At 55.5% G+C, this 20140-nt stretch overlaps 1 protein-coding gene across 2 annotated transcripts in view; it reads right to left on the bottom strand.

Moving 5' to 3' along the window:
• Positions 1–20140, bottom strand: part of SEC14L1 (SEC14 like lipid binding 1) — a 46046-nt gene that overhangs the window by 12273 nt on the left and 13633 nt on the right. For both annotated transcript variants that reach the window (XM_037157720.2, XM_037157722.2), the window contains 5 exons: positions 4958–5107; positions 4721–4852; positions 3532–3660; positions 2549–2783; positions 1326–1435 (listed from right to left, as the gene is read on the bottom strand). In XM_037157720.2, the coding sequence (XP_037013615.1) occupies positions 1326–1435; positions 2549–2783; positions 3532–3660; positions 4721–4852; positions 4958–5107 (756 nt within the window). The remainder of the gene's footprint in view (positions 1–1325; positions 1436–2548; positions 2784–3531; positions 3661–4720; positions 4853–4957; positions 5108–20140) is intronic.

The raw sequence follows: 20140 nt of genomic DNA, 5'->3' as shown, positions 1-20140 counted from the left end.
CGCTCAGAGTGTCGGGGACGGAAAACAAGTCACTGAGGGAATCAGACTCTGAACTCTCCCTTCTCGCCAAGAATGGGCTGCGTTACCGCACTGTTTAAACTTAGGCTTAACGCTTCAGAAAAGCAGCAGCACTGGTCAGAAAATCTTCACTAAAGAAAGGTTCCACTTTCTTCTCAGCAAAGGAGAGTGAAGGCATCAATTTCTCAAACACCAGATGCTTCAAAACCCTCACGCCGGCCTGTGCACCACTGCCATCGGTGCGGTGTGCCTTCTGTGTGTGTGCATGTGCACACGCACCTTTGAGGGGCTGGAAAGGGTGTCGGCGTGGCCGACGGTGGTGGCCCTCCTCACATGCAGCAGGCTCCCCTGGACAGGCTCCGCTACTGGACAGTGATGGCCGCCGCCTGGGCGACACCCAAGGCTGTGCCGCATCCGAGCCCCACCAGGTCTGCCGTCCACCCCCACGGCCACGGGCTCACTGGTCCCGGGGGGCGGCACCGTGGGGGTACAGCCGCCTGGCGAAATGGCACTGAGACAGAACCCCTCAGAAAGCAGCACCCCGCAAAGACACGAGGGTGGGTAAGAACAGGGGTTCTGGACCAAACGGCCCCGCCCCGAACCCTGACCGTGCCGCTCCCTCGCTGTGAGACCCGCAGTGAGTCACTGGCTGTCTGTGTCACGCTTTCCCCGGGGGTACGACAGGGGTGATAAAAATCTTGACCACTGCACAGGGCCTCTGGCAGGGCTTAAGACTGATCCTGAAACAGTGTTCAGCAGATGGCCGCTGCCCCAAAAATGGCAGCAGTGCCCCTGCAGCTGTGTTCCAAACAGGTGACACTGAGCCCCAACCTTGCTCCGGTAACCAGGACGGACGATGAAGGAGGGCAGCCAACTGCGTGTGACGCCCGGCTCCTCCCCACGGAGCGGGGCCAGGAGCAAGCCGGGCACCCAAACGCGCCTCCGCTCAGCACTGGGCCCCAGCAGTTCCTTGTGAGGCCAAAACCTACCCAAACCTCCAAATCGAAGCACAAACATTTCCAATCCTGAATAATCCGTGACCTCCTTCCAAACCTGCTATACATGTAACTGTCTTCCAGCAAGTTAACTGTAAAACCCAGAAAAGCACAGCTACTTATACTTAGAAGAGCACCACAAGCTGCCACAAGGGACCTGATGCCACACAGAGACACACATGCAAGGACTTTCAGACTGGAAGGGACAGTGCCACCAGCTACGGCAACTGCAGGCATTCACTCCGAGGAACTGCGGACAGGGCGGGGCCCCGGTCCCACGGACAGCACCGCCGCTCACGGGCCGAGTCTCACTTTGCCCTTGTGCGTTTCCTGGAGCCACTGGCGAAGCCGGATCAGGCAGCTCTCCTGCAGGGGGGTCAGGTCGCCCAGGTACCTCTTGATGTAGTCGGCGTCCAGTTTGTCTGGAACGGAAGTCACACGAGGTCATTTACAACAAGAACGCTGACCGTAAGTATTCCAGAGTCCTCAGGGAGGCTGATGTGCCGTCCAACTCCGTGCCACCGCGGGGCTGCAGGCGGCCACTGGCCACCCTGGCAGCCCTCAAGGACAGCCGCCCGATCACACCCTGACGGTGCCACAGGCACACTCGCTGCATCTGCTACATTCCCCAGCTGCGGGCAGGTCACCTCTGCCTGTCAAATCTCAGCACTACTCCTGTTAGAACGACAGGTCTACCGTACATCCAATGACTTGTAATTCGAAGTTACACATAAAACTATGAAATAACCAAATGAACGGATCTAAACCTGTTTGAATGGAGCTGTGCTCAAAAACACAAGGAACCTTTCTCGTGATGCAGTAACGTCAACTGAAAGATGAGGTATAAAATTAAGTACAGCACAGAGAAGTCACAAGGTGCAATAATGCACGTCCCCCAACCAGGGAGACGCCTGCCGCCTGCCGCCCACGGAGAGCGGGCGGACAGCACAGTCTGGGTGCAGAGCAGAACACAGAGAGAGACTGATGCCGGAGGGTCAGCCAGGCTCTGAGTGGCAGTTTTCTTCCTTTACAACGGGGGCCGTCCGAGAATCAACAAGGGCTGTGCACGCAGGTGGATGCGTGTGCAACACACGAGAGGCAGCCCAGCACAGTAGTGGGAAGCACTGTCACCCACAGCAGTGTGACTCTGTGGGAGCCACCCCTTCCCTCTGCGCCCCGAGAGGCGTCCCCTTGCTGACAGGCGCCGTCACCACCGGTGCTCAGGGACAGTGCCGCTGGCCGGTTACGTTCGAGACCCTGGTCGCTACCCTACTTCCGCTCATGATGCCTTCGCGTACGTAAAATAAACAGAAACCAGTTCCTGCTGTCAGTTATCACATAATCCTTCCTGCCCTTGAAATAAAAACCTGTTTCTTTACGGTGAGGAAAAAGTCAAATGAACGAGTTCTACGGGCCAGCACCAAGCTCTACTTATCTCTCACGTAACGTCTCATGTCCTGCGGGGACCAGAGCAGGCAGAGGGACCAGACGGGAACTGAAGGCACTGGCTAGTCCTGCCCCCAGGGTGTACCCACCGTCGGGGGTCCCCACGGCGGGCTCGGCGGCCCCGCTCGCGCTGCCGAGGGCCTCGCTGCTCAGCCCTTCCTTCTGCGCAGCCTCCGGGACCACGACGGCCAGCACCGCCGCTTGTTTCCTGCACGAGGCGGACGTCTCGGCAGAGGGTACGAGCGGGGGCGGGGCCCAGCGGGGCACGAACGTTATGCCTTCCTCTTCCAACTGGTGAAGGTAGTATTCAATTATTTCTTTTCCCTTTGTAAAACAAAACCAATTTTAAGGTTAGTGTATACTGACCATTCAAAGTATTCGTCCCTCACAGGTTTTTGTAACACTACTAAAAACCAAACTGCTTTCGAATGAACAGAAAAAAGTCGGATGCCTTGGCACTGTTGTTTTTCACATTCTACCTCCCCTTCCCCAAAGGTCCAGGAGGTAACGCCCAAGTGAGCGAGCCTCCACGACTCACGGGGGCCCGTTCACCACACTCGCACGCAACATGCGCTTCGTGTCTCCGAGTAAGCGCTTCCCAAAGCCTCGCGCACGGAAGACGACCTCCCGAAGCAGTCGCAACCCCGCACCGATGTGTCGGGGCGCAGAGCCGCAGCGGTCGCTAGCAGCACGAAAACAAGGAGGAGAGCTCTTCCATGCAGGGGGACCGAACAATGGAGGCCGGGGCCCCTGATCGCCGCCTGGTCAGCAGGCCCTTTGGTGGCACCTGGGGCTGCAGCTGTCTGTGCGCTGGGCAGCTCCGGCCTGTCCAAGCCCAGGATACCCCGCCGGGGGGCTGTGAGATCCTCCTTACCGCCCGGCGGCCAGCACCCTCTGAACCCCCGCCGAGCCTTCCGCTCCCAGGGCCGTGAGGCACAGGGAGAGTCAGAACCTCTCCTCTTCAAGAAAGGGTGGGCCTGACCCACCAGCGCCAGCCTCCCCAAAAGACTGCCGGCTGAATCGGCCCGGGACACCTGCCCACCCTTTGCCATGAAACTCCAGACAGACTCACTTTTTTAATGTTGCTGGTGTACTGCTTCATTGCGATTTTCTCCACTGTACTTTCAAAGCCAAAGAAAGACTTGATGTCTAAACTTGCAGACTGTTCGAAGCAGGTCCAATCTTCATTTTCAGGGTGAACCTGCGGGCAAGTGAGGAAACATTCCATTAATTAACTACCAAGTGAGAATATCATCTGCCTGCTCCTCAATCAACTGGCTGCCAGGGGAAAACACCTGTTTTACTAACACTGTTATTAGCATGAAAGCAGCAGACAGAAAAACTACAGAGGTTCAAGATCATGAAAAAACAAACAGTATTTCTAGAATGTCCTAACGTGACTGCACAAGGAGAGCGCTTCCCTGTCACTCTCGGTTCACTCGCTCACCGTCTTCCCTGAGTGGTGTTCTCCCCCCACTAAACAAAGACCCCTGGCTCACGAAGGTCACAGTCCAGCGGCAGAAGACACTGCCACGACCGTGACAGGTAAGAAACCGTGCCACTGTCGGGGGACAGTGTCATGGGGAACCAGCAAATGTGGAGCAGCGCTGAAGCAAGAGTTGCGGGGGATGAGGCGCGGCCTGCAGCGGGGGTTCGGCCTCAGCGAGGGGAGGTCTGAGCAAAGGCAGAGGAGGGGAGGGCGGGGGGGGGGGCGGGCGGAGAGCTGCAGGCCCTTAGGGTGGCGCCTGCAGGGTCAGGAACAGCCCAGCGGGGCTTGTGCACATGGACAGCAGGGGTGTGACCTCCTCTGAACCAAATGCCGAGATGCTGCTGGTTCTGAGCCCAGAGACGGTGTGACATGACATGCCATTCTGTCAGTGGGCCACTCTGGAATTGGTGTGGACACACTGCAGGAGGACTAGGGAGAAGCGGGGACCCAGGAGGGCACTGTCACAGCCGGCCGAGAGGGGTGCCGGGCCCGGTGGTAAGCAGTGAAGGCGTGGGGCGGGCCGGTGTGCGGCCGCTCCTGGAGGTGGCTGTGCGCCCCATGACACTGCAGCCTCCGTCTCTGAGCGCTGGCTGGTGTGAGCCTGGTGTGAGCCTGGTGTGAGCCGGAGCAGTGGCGGCGCGGGAAGGCATCCGCGGCCGCCTGGCTCTGCAGTGGACCGTTGCCCCGCGTGGGAAACGGGTGACAGCATCTGACAAAGGCGCGTCCTGGGGCTCAGCGCGGCCGCCCCCCGCCCGCCCAGGGCGGTGCTCACGGTGTAGCAGCAGTGCTCCTTAATGACCACCCGGTTGGCGAACGTCTCGTTGTGGGCCTCGATGTGCAAAGTGCGCTCTCGAGCGTTCAGTGAGTTCTTCTGGACAAAATAAACGTAGTCAACTCCCGCGATCTTTAAAAAAAGGAAGCAGGGAGAAGGACTCGTCAGTACCAGCCAACTGCAGGGGAAGCTGCGTGCGAGGGGCAGTTGGGCGCGGGGCGCCCGGGCCGCGCTCACCTTTTTCAGCAGCCTGGGCGCATCGATGTCCAGCTTGCAGCGTCTTTCCACCACGTGAATCGCCCCGTCCTCGCTCCGGAATTCGTTCACAATGTCGCTGTCCACGAACATCGGAATCAGAGGGCAGGTAGGGAACCTCCTTTCGTAGGCCTGGGATGCATTTGACAACAGAGGGGTTGACAGCTCGTCACTGACACTCTCCTGTAGCCGGACCGTCTCCCACGCACACATCACAGCCACTCTCGCCCTCGCGCCCCAGCCTTCACTGAGGCGGAGAACACTCGGGGCTTGTGGGCTGGAAGCTTCGACAGAGCAGAGAGGCCAACCCTCCCCATGTGGATGCAGAGGTTGCACATCGTTCTATCCAAACCCCAGCCTGACCCTTACTTATAGCAACAGGCAAGATTTTAAAACCTACACAGAAAGGCAAAAGAACAAAAACAGTTTCTGAAAGAGTAAATTGGGAGGAATCGCTGCATCGCCGGATTCAGGCCTGCTGTACATAAGCCACAGTAATGCAGGGCATATGCTAACGACAGACAGACAGACATGGAGATCGATGGACGGAGCAGACAGCCATGAACTGACCCCCACCGACAGACCCCACTGACCTCTGACAGAGGCGCAAAGGCAATGCTGGAGGCAGAGGGGCCTTTCCGTAAGCACCGTGGGAGAGACTGCACACCCACGGGGAGACGCACGGGCCTCACCCTAAACCCCACCAAACTGTAGCAAAGACGAACTCTCCAGGGATCACAGTTACACACTTTTGAAATATTCTTGGAATGAGAAAATTGTAGAAATGGAGAAGTAATATCTCAGTGGTTGCCAGGAGTGAAGGAAGGGGTGGGGCCGGAGGGGAGGGGCATGGCTGTAACAGGGCCCCGGTGGGGGCCCCGGGAGAGCCAGCGTCCTGGACCTGGGGCGCCTGCGTCCCAGTTTTGCAGACGTACTGCAGCCTCTCAAGGTGCTTCCACTGGGGGACGCGGGGAAGGAGCACACGGGCTCTCTCCACATTACTGCTTGAGAATAATACTAACGTATTGTGAGCCCACAATTATCTGCAAATAAACCATTTAGTTAAGCAAAAAGGAGAAGACTTGCTACATGTAGGAAGGTCTGTCTGGGAAAAGTCCAGCCACTTCATATAAGGAGAACAGTTTGCGTGACATCGATGCACCTGGCAGCCCAGGAGAGTGGACTGGAATGCGCGTGTGTGAACAGTGACGACTTCACTGTACTGGTCAGTGGGGGCAGCAGATGCTGCTGAGTGACCATGTGTACTGTGTGGCCGTCACAGTCAAAATGAGTGAGTAGGGCAACAAATCTGCACCAAATTTTGCATTAAGCTTAACAGTCCTCAGCGGAAACAAGTCGGCTGATTCAGCAGCTGTGGCTGCAGGCAACTGGTGACCAGCAGCTTCATCACCACGACATGCCCCCTCATGCATCATGTCTCATGTAAAGTTTTTTGGTGAAACACCAAATCACCCAGGTGACTCAGCCCTGCTATAGCCCAAATTTGGTGCCCTGCACCTTTTGGCTTCTCCCAAAACTAAATTCACCTTTGACAGGGAAGAGATTTCAGACTGTTGATGAGATTCAGGAAAACAGGATGGGGCAGCTGATGGCGCTGGGAGAACTGTGTGAGGTCCCAAAGTGCCCGCTTTTAAGGGGACTGAGGTGTCACTGTCCTATGTACGATGTTTCTTGGATCTTGTGTATCTTCTTCAATAAATATCTGTTTTCCCACATTACGTGGCTGGATCCCTTCTGGACAGACAGTGTATAATTCACCCAAACTTTCAGACTGCGCACACAGGTACCAGGTGAGTTTACTCTGCAGCGATCTGTGACCACTAAAGACACTACTGAATCCCTCCCCCCCAACCCAGGCCGTCCGGGGGCCCAGGCCGTGAGGGGACCAGGAGGCCCCAGGGCGTGGGGTGACAAGTGTGTGGAAGGAGCCAGGCTGGCCTCAGTGCTTGTGCTCCAGCTCTCCAGGAAGAAGCTGCCAGCTGAGCTCGTGCTGGACGGACAGATGTCACCTGTCCATTAGGCTGTCCTAAAAGAGGTGGTAAGGGGGAACTGCGACCGCCCATCTTCACCACAACCAAGCATGGTTCAAGGACACTGGTGGTGTTAAAAAGACCGGTGACCATGTGGAAACAACGTTGATTGCTCCGTTTCACCCCGACAAGGTGTGAGCAGCAGCGGAACACCGTCCCACTGGAGCCTGTGCCTCCGAGGAGCAGTTTCCTGACGCTCCCCGTCAGGCCTGACCACCTGGCTCGAGGCCACACGCAGGTGACAAGAGCCGCCACGTGCCCTGAGGGCTGGGGAAGGCCCGTGAAGCAGTGGAGCGGGCACTGACTCTGCCCCCCAGGACTGTCACCACCGCTCTGTCCCAAGGGTCGCTCCACGTTCCGGTGCGCAGCTCGCCTTCTCTCCCCATCACAGGGCCACGCCACTTTGACAACTGATGCTGTGCTCCTGTGTGGCCGCACAGCGTGCCAGGGACCGTGCCGGGCACTGGGGCAGGCGGGGAGGGGGAGGGGCAGCACACAGGAAAGGGAGTCGGGGAGATACCGGGTGACCTAAGAACAAGCAAGTGCTACGACCGCTTCAGGAGAGAGAACACACTCAGCCTTGGGAAGGCTTCCCGGAAGGGGAAGCCTTGGCACCAGCCCTCCAGCCGAGAGAGGGCCTGTGAGCGTCAGCAGTGAGGGGGGAGCATTTCCAGGAAAGAGGATGCAGGGGTGTGACTCTGAGGAAACCTCAGGTGCGTGCGGGGACCCGCAGCCTGCAGGGAAGGGAACACACGGCATGCGACAGCACTGTGATGGGGCACGTCCCTCTCGCGCACTGACAGTGCTGGGGGACCAGGACGAACAGAAGGCCCGGCCCTTAGGAGGCACACCCGCTCGGCAGCGGTGTGGGGAAGGAGGGAGCTCTACCAGGGGCCAGAGGCACCTTTCCAGAAAGGTCTGCCCCAGAGGGTCTAGGAGGAAGGCAAAGCCCACGTCTCCACAATAATACCTGTTTTCAAAGCGGTTTTACTTTGGGAGTTGAACCCCCTTCCTCCACTCAAATAGCATATTCTGAACCCCATGACCGCTGTCACCTTGACAAACCTGGGTCCCTTCTGGACATGCGACGTATAACTGACCCAACCTTTCAGACGGCACCCACGGGTGCCGGTGAGTTTGCTCTGCGACCGCTGAACCGAAGGCACTACTGAACCCCCACCCCGACCTGGTCCCGGCCTGGACACACACTACAGGGGACGGCACCTGAGAAGAGCGCTCAGTCGCTCGATCACAGCACAGGGGAGCCTCCGCGGGGACCTCCCGCGTGCTGGGATGAAGTGCTGCACACGGCAAGTCTCGGGAAATGACACGGAAAACCATCGCAGCTGCTTGCACGCTGCACCCACTAAAAGCACTGGCTTTGTGCAGTGGGCCCAGCACCATGATGCACCAAGAAACTGAGAGCACACGGACTTCAAACAAAACGATCCCTTGCACGTTGCATAAAGGGCAGAGTAAGCGCTGCCCAAGAAACCATCTCTCCTGTTCAAGCACCTGCTAGTTCACTTTTGAAACACCCGCAGCATCGTTTAAACTCCTGAAACACAGTGGTCAGCGTAAGGCATTACCCACGCAGCCCAGCCCTGAATTTAAACAGAGAAAACTTTCCACTCCCTGCACACGAGGGTTTGCAGGCTTTCTGCTTCTGCCTTGGGACCCCAAACAGACAGCGGCTTTCACCGTCTGAGGGCGAGTGGGAGACCAACCCAGGGACTCAGCGTGTTTCTCTCCAAAGCTTCATCGCTCTAAAAAGTGGTCAGCACGCATCTGCCCTCCACCCCAGGCCCCCGCTTGTTCATCTGCACACCGAGCACCCTGCCAGCAGGTGCCTTCTTTGGCCACAGGGCACAGACCAAGCCCCGTTGTCTCCCCTGTGCCCAGGAGGAGGAGGACCCTTCCCAACAACTGAAACAAAGGTGCTATCTCTCAGACGAGTTTTCAGTTACGGGCTGAGCGCTTCCCAAGTGAACCGATGAGCCCAGCGTTTGTCTCTGTGCTCGTGGACCGCGGCTGGTCTGTGGGAGACACGTAAGGCTGATGAACCTGCACATCACTGGCACAGAGAGCCCCAACTTTCCAGACGGTCAGGGAGAAGCAGGACAGCAGGAGGCTGACACAACCTCCATCTCCACACCCCTCACAGGCACCAGCACCCCGGTTTTCACACACGAGCCGCAACTTAGGACATTCCCGCACCCTGATGAAACAGAAGCATCCCGGTCTCACTAACAACATCAAGTCCCGGCTCCACCCGAGGATCTAGAGGTACTGACGACTCAGCAGCAAAGAGCACACCTGGCACCCAGATCTTGGTTTCTGAACACCGGTCTGCTAGAACGAGCCCCTCCTCCTGGAGGGAGGGCTGATGACAAGTCTGGAGCAGGCACAGGTCCAGGTGGCCTGAAGCGTTTGTTACCGGGAAACAAGAAAATGCCAAATAATTTGAAGTGAACATGTCAAAAGGCCATAGGAACCAGCCTGAATGGGGTTCCACTTCCCAATTCTGGAATAACTTGAGCACATGAAAGAAAACCGGTAAAGCAGCCCTGGCTGGTGTCACATGACACCATTCCCTCGGGGCCAGGTGTCTCCGGTGTGCTGGTGACGCGTTTTCCAGGGGGGTCTGCTCTCAGGCAGTGTCTGCCTTGTCTTTAGAACCAAAGGGTTAGGACGGCAGGGCGCTTCCAAATGGTTCTGCAAAAGAATCGGGTGAGTGTGTGTGAGAGAAAGAGATGGAGATAAACTCACTGGGGAAGTGTATACAGGCATTCACTGCTTTTCAATTTTTTAAAAATAGAAGTTTCTCAAAATAAAAAGTTTCCGAGGAGAGTCCACATGTAAAGCAACGGATTAAGTATGACCCAGTCACATTTTCTCCATGAAAATTTACACAAATTTCAGGTCTACCTGAGCACTAAGGCCAAGGTGGCAGGGACCTGTGCCTTCTCACGGGGCCACCCGCCCACCGCAGCTCCCAGGAGGGGCGGACACAGACGGCGCGAGCGCCTGGGATCCCGGGGAGGCCAGCGACCTGGAGCCTGAGGCTCCCTGCTCTCCAGACCCTGTCTGGGCCACAGAGCCTACGCCTCCCACAGTCCTCTCTGCCCCTAAGAAACCTCTGCAGGGAGCCCAGGGGGAAGCCCCGTTTCAACACCCACGGTCTCAACGCACTGCATCCAAAGAGCAGCAGTGATTTCCTAATTCTTCTCGTTTCTTCACGAGCTAGCTGCAGTGTTGGCAGGACGTTTCCTGATCACACTCAACACGTGTGAAATCCAGAGAAGGCCAAGCACAGTGAACCCCGCCAGCAGTGATTTCTTCAGAGGGAGATGTGTGCTTTGATGTGTCCTCGTAAAATGAAAAACTGCTTTTGTAAGAGAAGTAACTCTTGCAATCATTTTGAATCCCGGGAGTCTTTTTGCTCAGCATAACCAGAATTCCAACAATGAGACAAGACTGCGGCCTCGCCCATCTGCCCCCACAGGAGAGCTGCCTCCTGGGTAACCGCGTGCTCCCTCCCACCTCCCCGCCCACTCGTCCTTCTCGAAAGGGATTTATGGGCCTGCAGTTCGGGAGCCTGGCAGGAGCACCTGCAGGTGCTCGCCAATCTCTGAACACAATTTTGACATTAAAAACTTGAACTGTGTGACAGAAAACCGTGTCTTAGTGAAGACATTTCAGCCTGAGAATTGATGAGCTTCATACTGCATCCTGCCAGAGGCCCATTTAGAAGAAACTTCATTTAAAGGACCCACCTTCCAACAGAACAGGCTCACATCCAAATCAGCCAGCAAACTAAGGCAGCTGCTTTCCAAGTCCAGAGAGTCTGCGGCATTAGACGTGACCAAGAACTTGCTCACAAACAGTCTGGTTTCACTCTGGAAAATCAGTGCACGAAAAACTAACCATACCTTAAGCCTCTCTTAGAAGTTGCCAGTGACTCAAAGAAACAAAAATGCATGCCAAGAAAATGTGGCAAATTGACCAAAGTGCCTCTGAGTTACAATTCTGTAATTCATTCACTATCAAAATTACAGCTAGATCTGGAGAACCTGACATATGCAGATGCTAGATGCTATGCCAGGGTTCTTTTTTTTTTTTAATTTAGTTTTAGACGAAGGGGAAGGGAGAGAGAAAGAGAAGGGAAGAAACATCAATGTGTGGTTGCCTCTCTTGTGTCCCCTACTGGGGACCCGGCCTGCAACCCAAGCAAGTGCCCTGACTGGGATCTGAACCGGCGACCCTTCAGTTCACAGGCTGGTGCTCAAACCACTGAGCCTCACCAGCCAGGGCAGGATTCCAGAGAATACAAGAGTGGAAGTCACAGGAATGGGCTTGCGTAGGGAGGCGAGGCACAAAGCTGCTCCATGATGGAGGACAACAGAAAGAAGACGGGAGGTGAAAACATCTTCACAATGACAGTGAAGCTGCTCAGGACATTCGGGGGATACTACAGACCTGTACTCTGAAACCTGTGCAACTGTACTAACCAGCATCACCCCAACACACTCAAAGAAGAGGAGACCCTGGGGGAAACCCCCTCATGTTGGGGCAAGCAGAGAAGGCTCTCCGAGGACCCACGACTTCCCGGGGTCTGGAAGGGCGGGCAGCCACAGGGAAGGAGCCTGGGGTGGGGGGCGGGGAGCACTCCTGGGGGAGGAACCTGGACGGCCTGCAGGGAAGGCTGTCAGACCTGCTCGCCGCACGTCAGAGCCCGCGGAGCCGGCTTGGCACGGGAGGCGGCTCCGGGAAGAGCTCCGAGCACCGCAGTCTGCTGCCGCAGCTCGGAAGTGGCAAATGCACAGGCTGATTCCAGACATTTGGTGACAGCGTCCCCGGGGCCCGACTCCGCATGTCACCACAACACGGTAACTCGTGGGCTCTTGACTCAACCCTACCAATACTAACAGAAACTCCTATGTAGTCCACTAGTCCACTGAGTTCCAAATTACACGCTCGTTTTCAACAAAGGTAGTTTAATAAGCTATTTGTAACAATTAAATTTTGTATAAGCGTGAGCCCTTTAAAGAGAGTTATGACGCCGATGTAAGTTAGGACGTGCTTCGTTCCCCGACAAACTTACCACAACCCTGGCAGACTGGCTGCTTGTGCACCAGCACCGGCCTAGGCTAAGCGAGCTGCCAATGGCGAGTGGCACCTGCGATCACACAGGGAGGCCACAGTCGCTGCCCCTCCCCCGCCTCCCCCCCCCCCATCTACACCAGCAAGGCCAAGTCAGAGCTACTGGCTGGGTGCTGCCGGGCAGGAGCAAACCAGGAAAGAGAACACTGACACTGAGCAGCAGTCACGAAAAGGACGGGATGTGACCCAGAGCCCTCTTCCTCTGAGGTCACGCACAGTTTAACTGAAGTTTAACTTCTGAACTTCATCTGCAAACCCTCAAATTCCATGGTCCTGATAACACTCATCTTTCCCCGGAGGTAACATTCAGTCTGGAGAGGCTGTGACCTCCGCCGGTGGCACTCTGAGGCCTGTGGAGAGGTTACCTAGGGGAATTGTGACAGATGTCACAGTGACCCAGTAAAGGGCTTGGTTTCTTCTTTTTTTAAATTGTATTCTTTATCGTAGTTATGGGGGCAGCACTGGTTGATGAGATTAGACAGGTGTCAGGGTACAAGCCTGCACCACTCCATCCGTACACTGTGCTGGCTGTAGGGACACCCAGCCCCAGGGCCGGTCCCCACAGCAGGAGCACAGACACCACCCACCGCATAGTCGGGGGGGGGGGGGGGGGGGGGCCGCAGGTGGGGATGGAGCTGCTCGCACACCACCAAGCCAGCGCCTGCACCCCAATCGCTTAGACGCTCTCCTGCCCACCCTCTCCCCGACACCCACGTAACTTCACGGACCAGCTACGTTTTCTCTCGATGAAGAAGCCACTTTGATGTACATCAGCCTGCACCATGGCGTGGGAGGGAGGACAAACTGGCGAGGAAGGTGGGCGACCTGTCATCAGTCTGTCACAGGTTCTGTCTCTCTTGGCCCACGCCGCTGCACTCTGAACATGAAATATCTCTGTTTCGGGACAGAAGGAGCTTCAGGATTTCTCCAATCCACACTGTTCCGGCAGGAAAAGCCCCCGGGCTCAGGGCACCTGGGCCAGCGAGTGCTGGGCCCAAGGCAGGGAAAGGTCGTACCCCCCACGCCCACCTGTGTGCTCCGCCCTCTCCACCTGTCCCCAGCTGCCCTTCAGGTGACTATCAGCAGGCGACCGTCTACAGGACCTGGTGAAAATTACCAGCAAAATTAAAATTAAAAGGCTTCACATGTAAAAAGTTTTAATGCCATAAAGAGATCACTAATCTGACTTATCCACCCTGTAACACTTTAAATAGTGACCCAAAACACCTCACTGTAGAAGGGTTTTTTTCTAACCTTTTAAAATAGCTCAGGTCAGGCCCGGCTGGCTAGTTTGGTTGGTTGGAGCGTTGTCCCAATCTGCCAAGGTTGAAGGTTCAATTCCCGGTCGGGGTACATGCAAGAAACCACCAGTGAATGCCTAATCAAGTGGAATGACAACGTGATGTTTCTCTCTCCCCCTTCCTCTCTCTAAAATCAATAAGTAAGATGAAAACACACAGATAAGTAAACAAAATAATTCAGGTCAGTGATGCCCAGCAGATGCCTGACCCCAGTGGAGACCGCATGACCGCGTGGAAGATGACGTCCCTGGGAAGTTTGATTGACGGTGCCCCCCACTCCACGCTCTCCTCTCAAAGGGCCGTGAACTTGTGGCTGTGGTTTCATACTGCACATGAGTCACGTGTCCTGCTAACAAACCGTCCTGACTCTTCGAAGAGAAGTGACTGTACACCAATATCTCACGGTATTCGGCAAAGAGTGCCGTGGCCTTTAAGTATCTGGGCCACTCATATAAGGACCAAACAAGCAGGAAAGCAGGGCCACGCGCCGCAGAAAACGTCCAAAACTATTCACACTGGGCGCACTCTCGCTGGCTACAGCCAGACCACCGGTCAAGACCCCATCGTAGACACGGTGCACAACAGGGGCAGTTCCAGGGAGACATTTCTCCCGGTTAAAGATAAACAGCTCATTCCTTCCTTCCTGCTGAGCCAACCACGAACGGCCGGAGCCTCGATCTGCTAGGCCTTCCACAGTGTTTCATCCTGAAGGAAGGGTTTCCAGGCAAGAGCACCTGGAAACTCGTTAGCGCAATGTAATGGGCTGACGGGAGGCAGTGAGCTTTCCAGTAACATGCAGTAGGATCCGGCACAGTGATCAGCGGTGCCCTCTGCACCTCACTCCGGATCGGAAAACCAGGCCCACGCCGTTCCACCACGCCCCACTCCTGAGAGACCTCTGGAGTGACATCACAGATGCACCCGAGGGCTTTGTGCTCGCCTTGTTTATGTAGTAAAGATAATCATGGGAGACACTTCGGGAGGTTCTGGAGAACACGTGTCCCTGGGCACTGTCACGCGGGGCTCTACATCACAGGTTTCCCAATGTCAGCTCCCTGCAACTTTTTCAGGGTCTGCCGAGGCCAGAGAACTAGAACTTACTGAATTAAGGTCCAAAGGACTTAGGGAGTCTTTGTGTCCCAATAACTTAAACACCCTTGAAGTGAGGGGAGTGGTTTTTCCTCATGAGGATGGGCGCCCCCGAGGCAGGGCCTGGCCTGGGGGCCATGTGGGCTGCTGCTTCCCTCGCTCCCTGGGGCCCACTGACCCTCATGTGGCGCCTGCCCAGCAGCCCCCGCAGCCAGCCATACTAGGTCAGACTCCAGCGAAAGACACGCGGTGCGATCCAACCATGACGTGGTGAACCACCCCGAACTGGTTTACGCGGCATCCGAGAAACTCTGAGTGTCGCTGTGTTTCCTCCAAAATTAAAAACGCCCTCCAGCTCTCTGGTGCCCTGGGTGCCTCACAACGGAGTGTGGGAACTGTGCTCACATGTGCTTTAAAGCTCGTCCATTAATTCAGAAATCCCTTTGCCTGCAGACGCCTTATTCAACATCTACACAAATGATTCTCATCCTGTCGACCACCCTCTACCACCAAACCCCACTCAACACAGAGGGCCCAGTGCTGCAGTGAGCACCCAGCTCCCGCGCCAGGGCCCCTGGCAGTCTGAGAGGCGGGCACCCTTCCCAGGGGGGAGGCGGGCGGGGAGCACTTCCCGCACCTCGGGCAGCCGGCAGCCAGCACTCAGCCCCCGCCTTCCCGGGGCCATAGGGGCTGCGCTCCGCCCACCTTCGTGGGGCCCACGGACACAAGACCTGCGCCGCACGGACCTTCACATGCTACCCAGTACCACCCTCCCAAACACCCCAACTACTACAGTCTGACAGCACGTTCCGCCCGTGCCCGACACACACCTGACCTCTCATATCATCTGTGGCAGGTTCCGCCGAATTATTTCCCACAGATTCCAGAGTTAGGTTAAATGCCAACCAGTTGAAACTGTGAAGAACAAAAACCCTCGGCTAGAACAGAAAGAACCGTTAAGCCTATGGACTGGGAGCCAATGCCCTCTACCTGACCGTTCTCTGCCACATGGTGGGGACCCATGGACTCTCATGTCCTTACAGACGCAGACTGGGCAGTGGGCACGTCAGCCAACAGAGAAGAGGGGGCACAGAAAAGCAGCGTGCAGAGGGAGGAGGAGACCCCTCCCAGCTCCGTGAACAGACGGCTCCTGCGCTCCGTCCCTGCGCTCCGTCGTCCAACCTGGCAGCCAGCTGCAGCTTTTAGAGCAAACAGGAAGCAGTTCCTTCGTTTCACTACCCACTTTCGAGCTCAGAAAGTTGCTCTGATGTTCTCAACTGAGGGACTTCGGCTAACCTGATTCTGTGGCGGAGGCTCTGACCTGCCCTGCGCACTGTCGCGGGCCCCCTGTGCGGCTGGGGCGGCAGAGGCCTGCGATGCGTCTCAAGAGCCATTCTCCTCCCCATCAAACCCAGAGGCGCTGGTGCTCACTGATAAACTAATTCCACTAGCAGGAGTTTCAAATCTGTTCTATCAACTAGGACTATTTGTAAAACCTTCTGTCGCCCTGGCTGGTGTGGCTCAGTGGGTTGAATGCAGGCCTGTGAACTGAAAGGTCACCAGTTCGATTCCCAGTGAGGGCACATGCCTGGGTTGTGGGCCAGATCCTTGGCTGGGGACTTGCAAGAGGCAACCACACATTGATGTTTCTTTCCCTCCCTTTCCCCTTCCCTTCCCCTATCTCTAAAAATAAATAATTTAAAAAAAAAAAAAGAACTTCTAGGGTAATAGATGTGATTATTAGCTTAACAACAGTGATGGTTTCATAGGTATATATGTGTCAAAATGGTTTCTCAGTTGTCATTTACACCTCCATAAAGCTGAAAAAACAATGAAAACATAAATACAGTTTTAACTGGCAGGCCAACTCAGGGAAGCATTTCTAGTGATGACCAGTATTCCTGACAAAGAAACTTGATCCACCATCATTCAGCACACAGAAGGAAATCTGAAGAGTAGCTGAAGAAACGCAACATAAAAGGCTTTATTTATAACTGCCAAAAACTGAAAGCAACCAAGATGTCCTACAAAGAATGAATGAGCAAACAGACTGGTACATCCATACAGTAGTGAACATAATAATGTTATATCATACAGTAATATATATCAATATATAATATGTTGTGTACTGTGTAACATTACTATATAATAATGTCACAATATTGGTGAATATTATTCACCAGTAGGGGAAAATGAGCTCTCGGGCCGCAAAGGAGACATGGAGGAAACTTAGACAATCTCTGTTTAATGAAAGACTCCCGTGCGAAAAGCTTACTCATACTGGATGATTCCAGCCACACGTTCTGGAAAAGGCAAGCCTGTGGGGAGTAACCAGAGCAGTGGCCGTGGGCTGCCGGGGAGGAGGGGTGCGCGGGGAGAGCGTGGGGCTTTCAGGCGGGAAACCGCCCTGTGTGATACGGGGAGGGTGGACACCTGACTTACGCACTGGTCCAAACCCACAGGCCGGTGGCGCGGGGAGTGAACCCTAACACGACCTTTGACTGAATACCAATGTGTCAGCACCGGCTCACCAACTGACCACACAGGCCGCACAAAATGTTAGTAACAGGGAAACTCTAAAGGGGTGTCCAGAAACTCTGTACGATCTACTCGGTTTTCTATAAGCCTTCAACTGCTCTAAAATATAAAACCTGTTAAGTATGAAAAATGGCATCAATCACACCTTGGCCAAAGGTAAAAACCTCTTCACTGCACGTGCGCTGAGAAAACAAAAGGACAAATTTCCTTCGACGTGAACCTAGAGGAATTCTTGACACCGTCTCCAACTTCAGCCCTCCCCACACCAGGCACAGTGAGCATGAGCCAAGCCCCCGAATCTAAGACCAGGGTGTTGCTGCGAATCACGGGGAGGGCCAAGGTGCGGGCAGCACAAGTTCCACAAAGACAAAAACAATGGTTCACCCAAGGGTGGGGGGGGGCGGGAAGACCACTCTACCCAACCAGGAAGCAGAGGCCGAGAGGACTCTGGGGTGGGCCACCCGCTTCTCTGCGTCCTGGAGCTGAGCACCCCCCACACCCCGCCCCCCGCAGCAAAGACCTGGCTGCAGGCCCCGGTGCCACCGTGGGAAGCGGTGCCAGCGCAGGTCACTTAGTCTCATCGGGCCCCAGGCGCTCCAAGCACAGAACTGTGGAAGACGAAGAAGGGAAGCGCAGAGGCTGAGCCTGGCGCCGCCCCAGGCTGCACGTGGACTTCTCCGCGAGGTGAACCGGGACAGGCTGCAGGTATGGCCCACCCGACAGTCCAGGAACAAGCGTGGCTGTGCACAAACCAGAAAGGGACCCTTCCCGTTGCAAACACCTTTAAAATGAAAACTTTCCATTTCACACTTACCTTTTCTACTATACTTTGAAAATGCACCAAAAAAAAAATTCCATGTGTTCACCAAACTAAAATGATTATTATATTCCCCGTGGCCTAAACAACACAGTATGTAAATGTCACGAGGCTTTGTTGGAAACCATTTTGTTTATTATTAGTCAACTAAAAAAATTTTTTTAAAGGAAGTAGTTGTAAATATCATATAGGTTTCCCTTTTAAAAGGAAAAAAGATACAGAAATAATCTTATTTCAATTTAGGCATTAAGAGTTAATCATTCCCTTTGAAATGTGAAGGAAATACAAGAAATACATGAATTTAGTTAATTACATAACCCACCGATTAGCTAAGTACTCCGTGCCAGGAGGGGACAAACAGCATTGAAGGGAGGGGTGTGGGCTGGACAGCCCTGAAGACAAACAGCACCCAAGGGACAGGCGCGGCCAGGATGGCTGGGCTGGGCGACAAGGTGTCCTCCACAGAGGTTTCGGTTACAGGGCACCCCGCAGGCTCCTTGCTACTGGCATTAACATTTTCCACAGAAGGAAGAGACACAATATACTCGGAAGCAGAAGAACTCGAGTAGGAAACCGGTCACTCGGCTCCCAGCCTGGCCTGAACAAATGCACACAAGAGCCCACTGTTCCCACGGTCAGGGCCCGGCTGCTGTCGGAAGACCAGGGCCTCCAGATACAACGCCACACCAGCACCAGCACTCACAGCCCCTGTCCACTTCCCACACTCCCTCCTCCACCCCACCTCGGTGCGGGCATTCAGCAGGGTCCCTCCCTCCGCTCCCGGAGCACAGAGCCATCACTTTAGGACCAAGACACAGGCCAGGCAGAGTGCTGGGGGCACCACCTGGGCCTTCTGTGAGCCACCAGAGATGAGGAGCTGGACTCCTCAGCAGGGAGCCAGGCCACAGGCAGACCGGGGGGGGGGGGGGGGGGGGGGGGCGGCCTGGGGAAGGGAAATGGAGCAAGACGGCAAACTGGCCGTGTGCACAGAATCCGGACAGCCAGGCGAGAGCAGGCCGAAGCGAGCGGCTCAGAGCTAGGAGGTGAGGCAGCCGAACCAGGGACAAGGACAGCCACTGCCTCCTCCTCTGTGAAGCAGGTAAGGCCAGGGCCTACGCAAGGTGCAGGCTCCCAGTTACCAGTCAGTCCTGGAGATGTGAGGGGCACCAGGGGGCTACAGGTAACAGTACTGGACTGCAGACTTGAAAGTGGCCGAGAGAGCAGATCTTCAAGGTCAGCATCACAAGAAAAAAATGTGTACCCGCCTGAGGTGACAGACGTTAACTAAACCTGCGGCGGTCATTTCGCAGTGTGTACACGTGTCAAATCACTGTGCTGTCCTCCTTACACCAACACAGGCTGCGTGTTGGCTGCGCCCCAGCGAGGCTGCAGGAGGACAGCCCCGCACCGACCTTGTGCGAGCCGCAGATGAGGCCCTGGCACAGAGCACTCCCCAAACGCTCGCCACTCTTAGGCCTTTCTGTGCTACTGAAACGTTTCACGGACGGTGGCGCCCCAGCAGGACCCGCCGTCTGCAGCGCGCAGAGAATCTCAGAGACTTCCCCACTGCCGGGAGGCAGAGTGGGGCCACCGCTTCGTCTGCACAGACCCAGAGGCTGAAGGCAGACTTCCCCGTTTTCCTTCTCCGCCTTGCCATCAAAACTCAGAGCTGGAAGAAAGAGAAGGCCATCACCTCGGACTCACCCGGAGAGGAAGGGCAGCCAGCCCACTAGGGCACAGTGCAGAGAGAGTAACACAAGAATCTTCACCCCTCTCCTCCCCACCTGGGTTGGGTTGCAAACAAAACCCGAGCTAAGGGCCCAGCAGATTTGGGTAATCAAAGCACAGCAAAATCTCCAACTCAGAGAAGCAGCTTGCAGGGCTCAAGTGCCGCACAAAGCCCCTTCTGCAGAGAAGGTTCCCTTGGACCTTTGGAGTTGACTACTCATCTTTATTACAATGTTACTTAAATATGTACAAACTAGGTAAAAACACACAACGGTAAAACCAAACTAACAGCATTCATTTAACAGGAAGGGGCACAACAGTTGCGGAAGGGGCACAGCTGTTGCAGATGAATCCTCCTTCCCCCTAGGCCCGCTCAGCTGCCAGCCCTCCCCCCACCCCCTCCCCACAGGCCCGGCCCAGCAGGGGAGGGAGGGAGGCTGGAGATTCTCCCCGCCCACCACTTCTCTCTTTCATTCTC

Source organism: Artibeus jamaicensis, unplaced genomic scaffold (assembly GCF_021234435.1).
Source record: "Artibeus jamaicensis isolate MK-2021 breed Jamaican fruit bat unplaced genomic scaffold, CSHL_Jam_final contig_2259, whole genome shotgun sequence".
Classification (NCBI taxonomy): Eukaryota; Metazoa; Chordata; class Mammalia; order Chiroptera; family Phyllostomidae; genus Artibeus; species Artibeus jamaicensis.
This window is presented reverse-complemented; position numbering and strand designations above follow the sequence as displayed.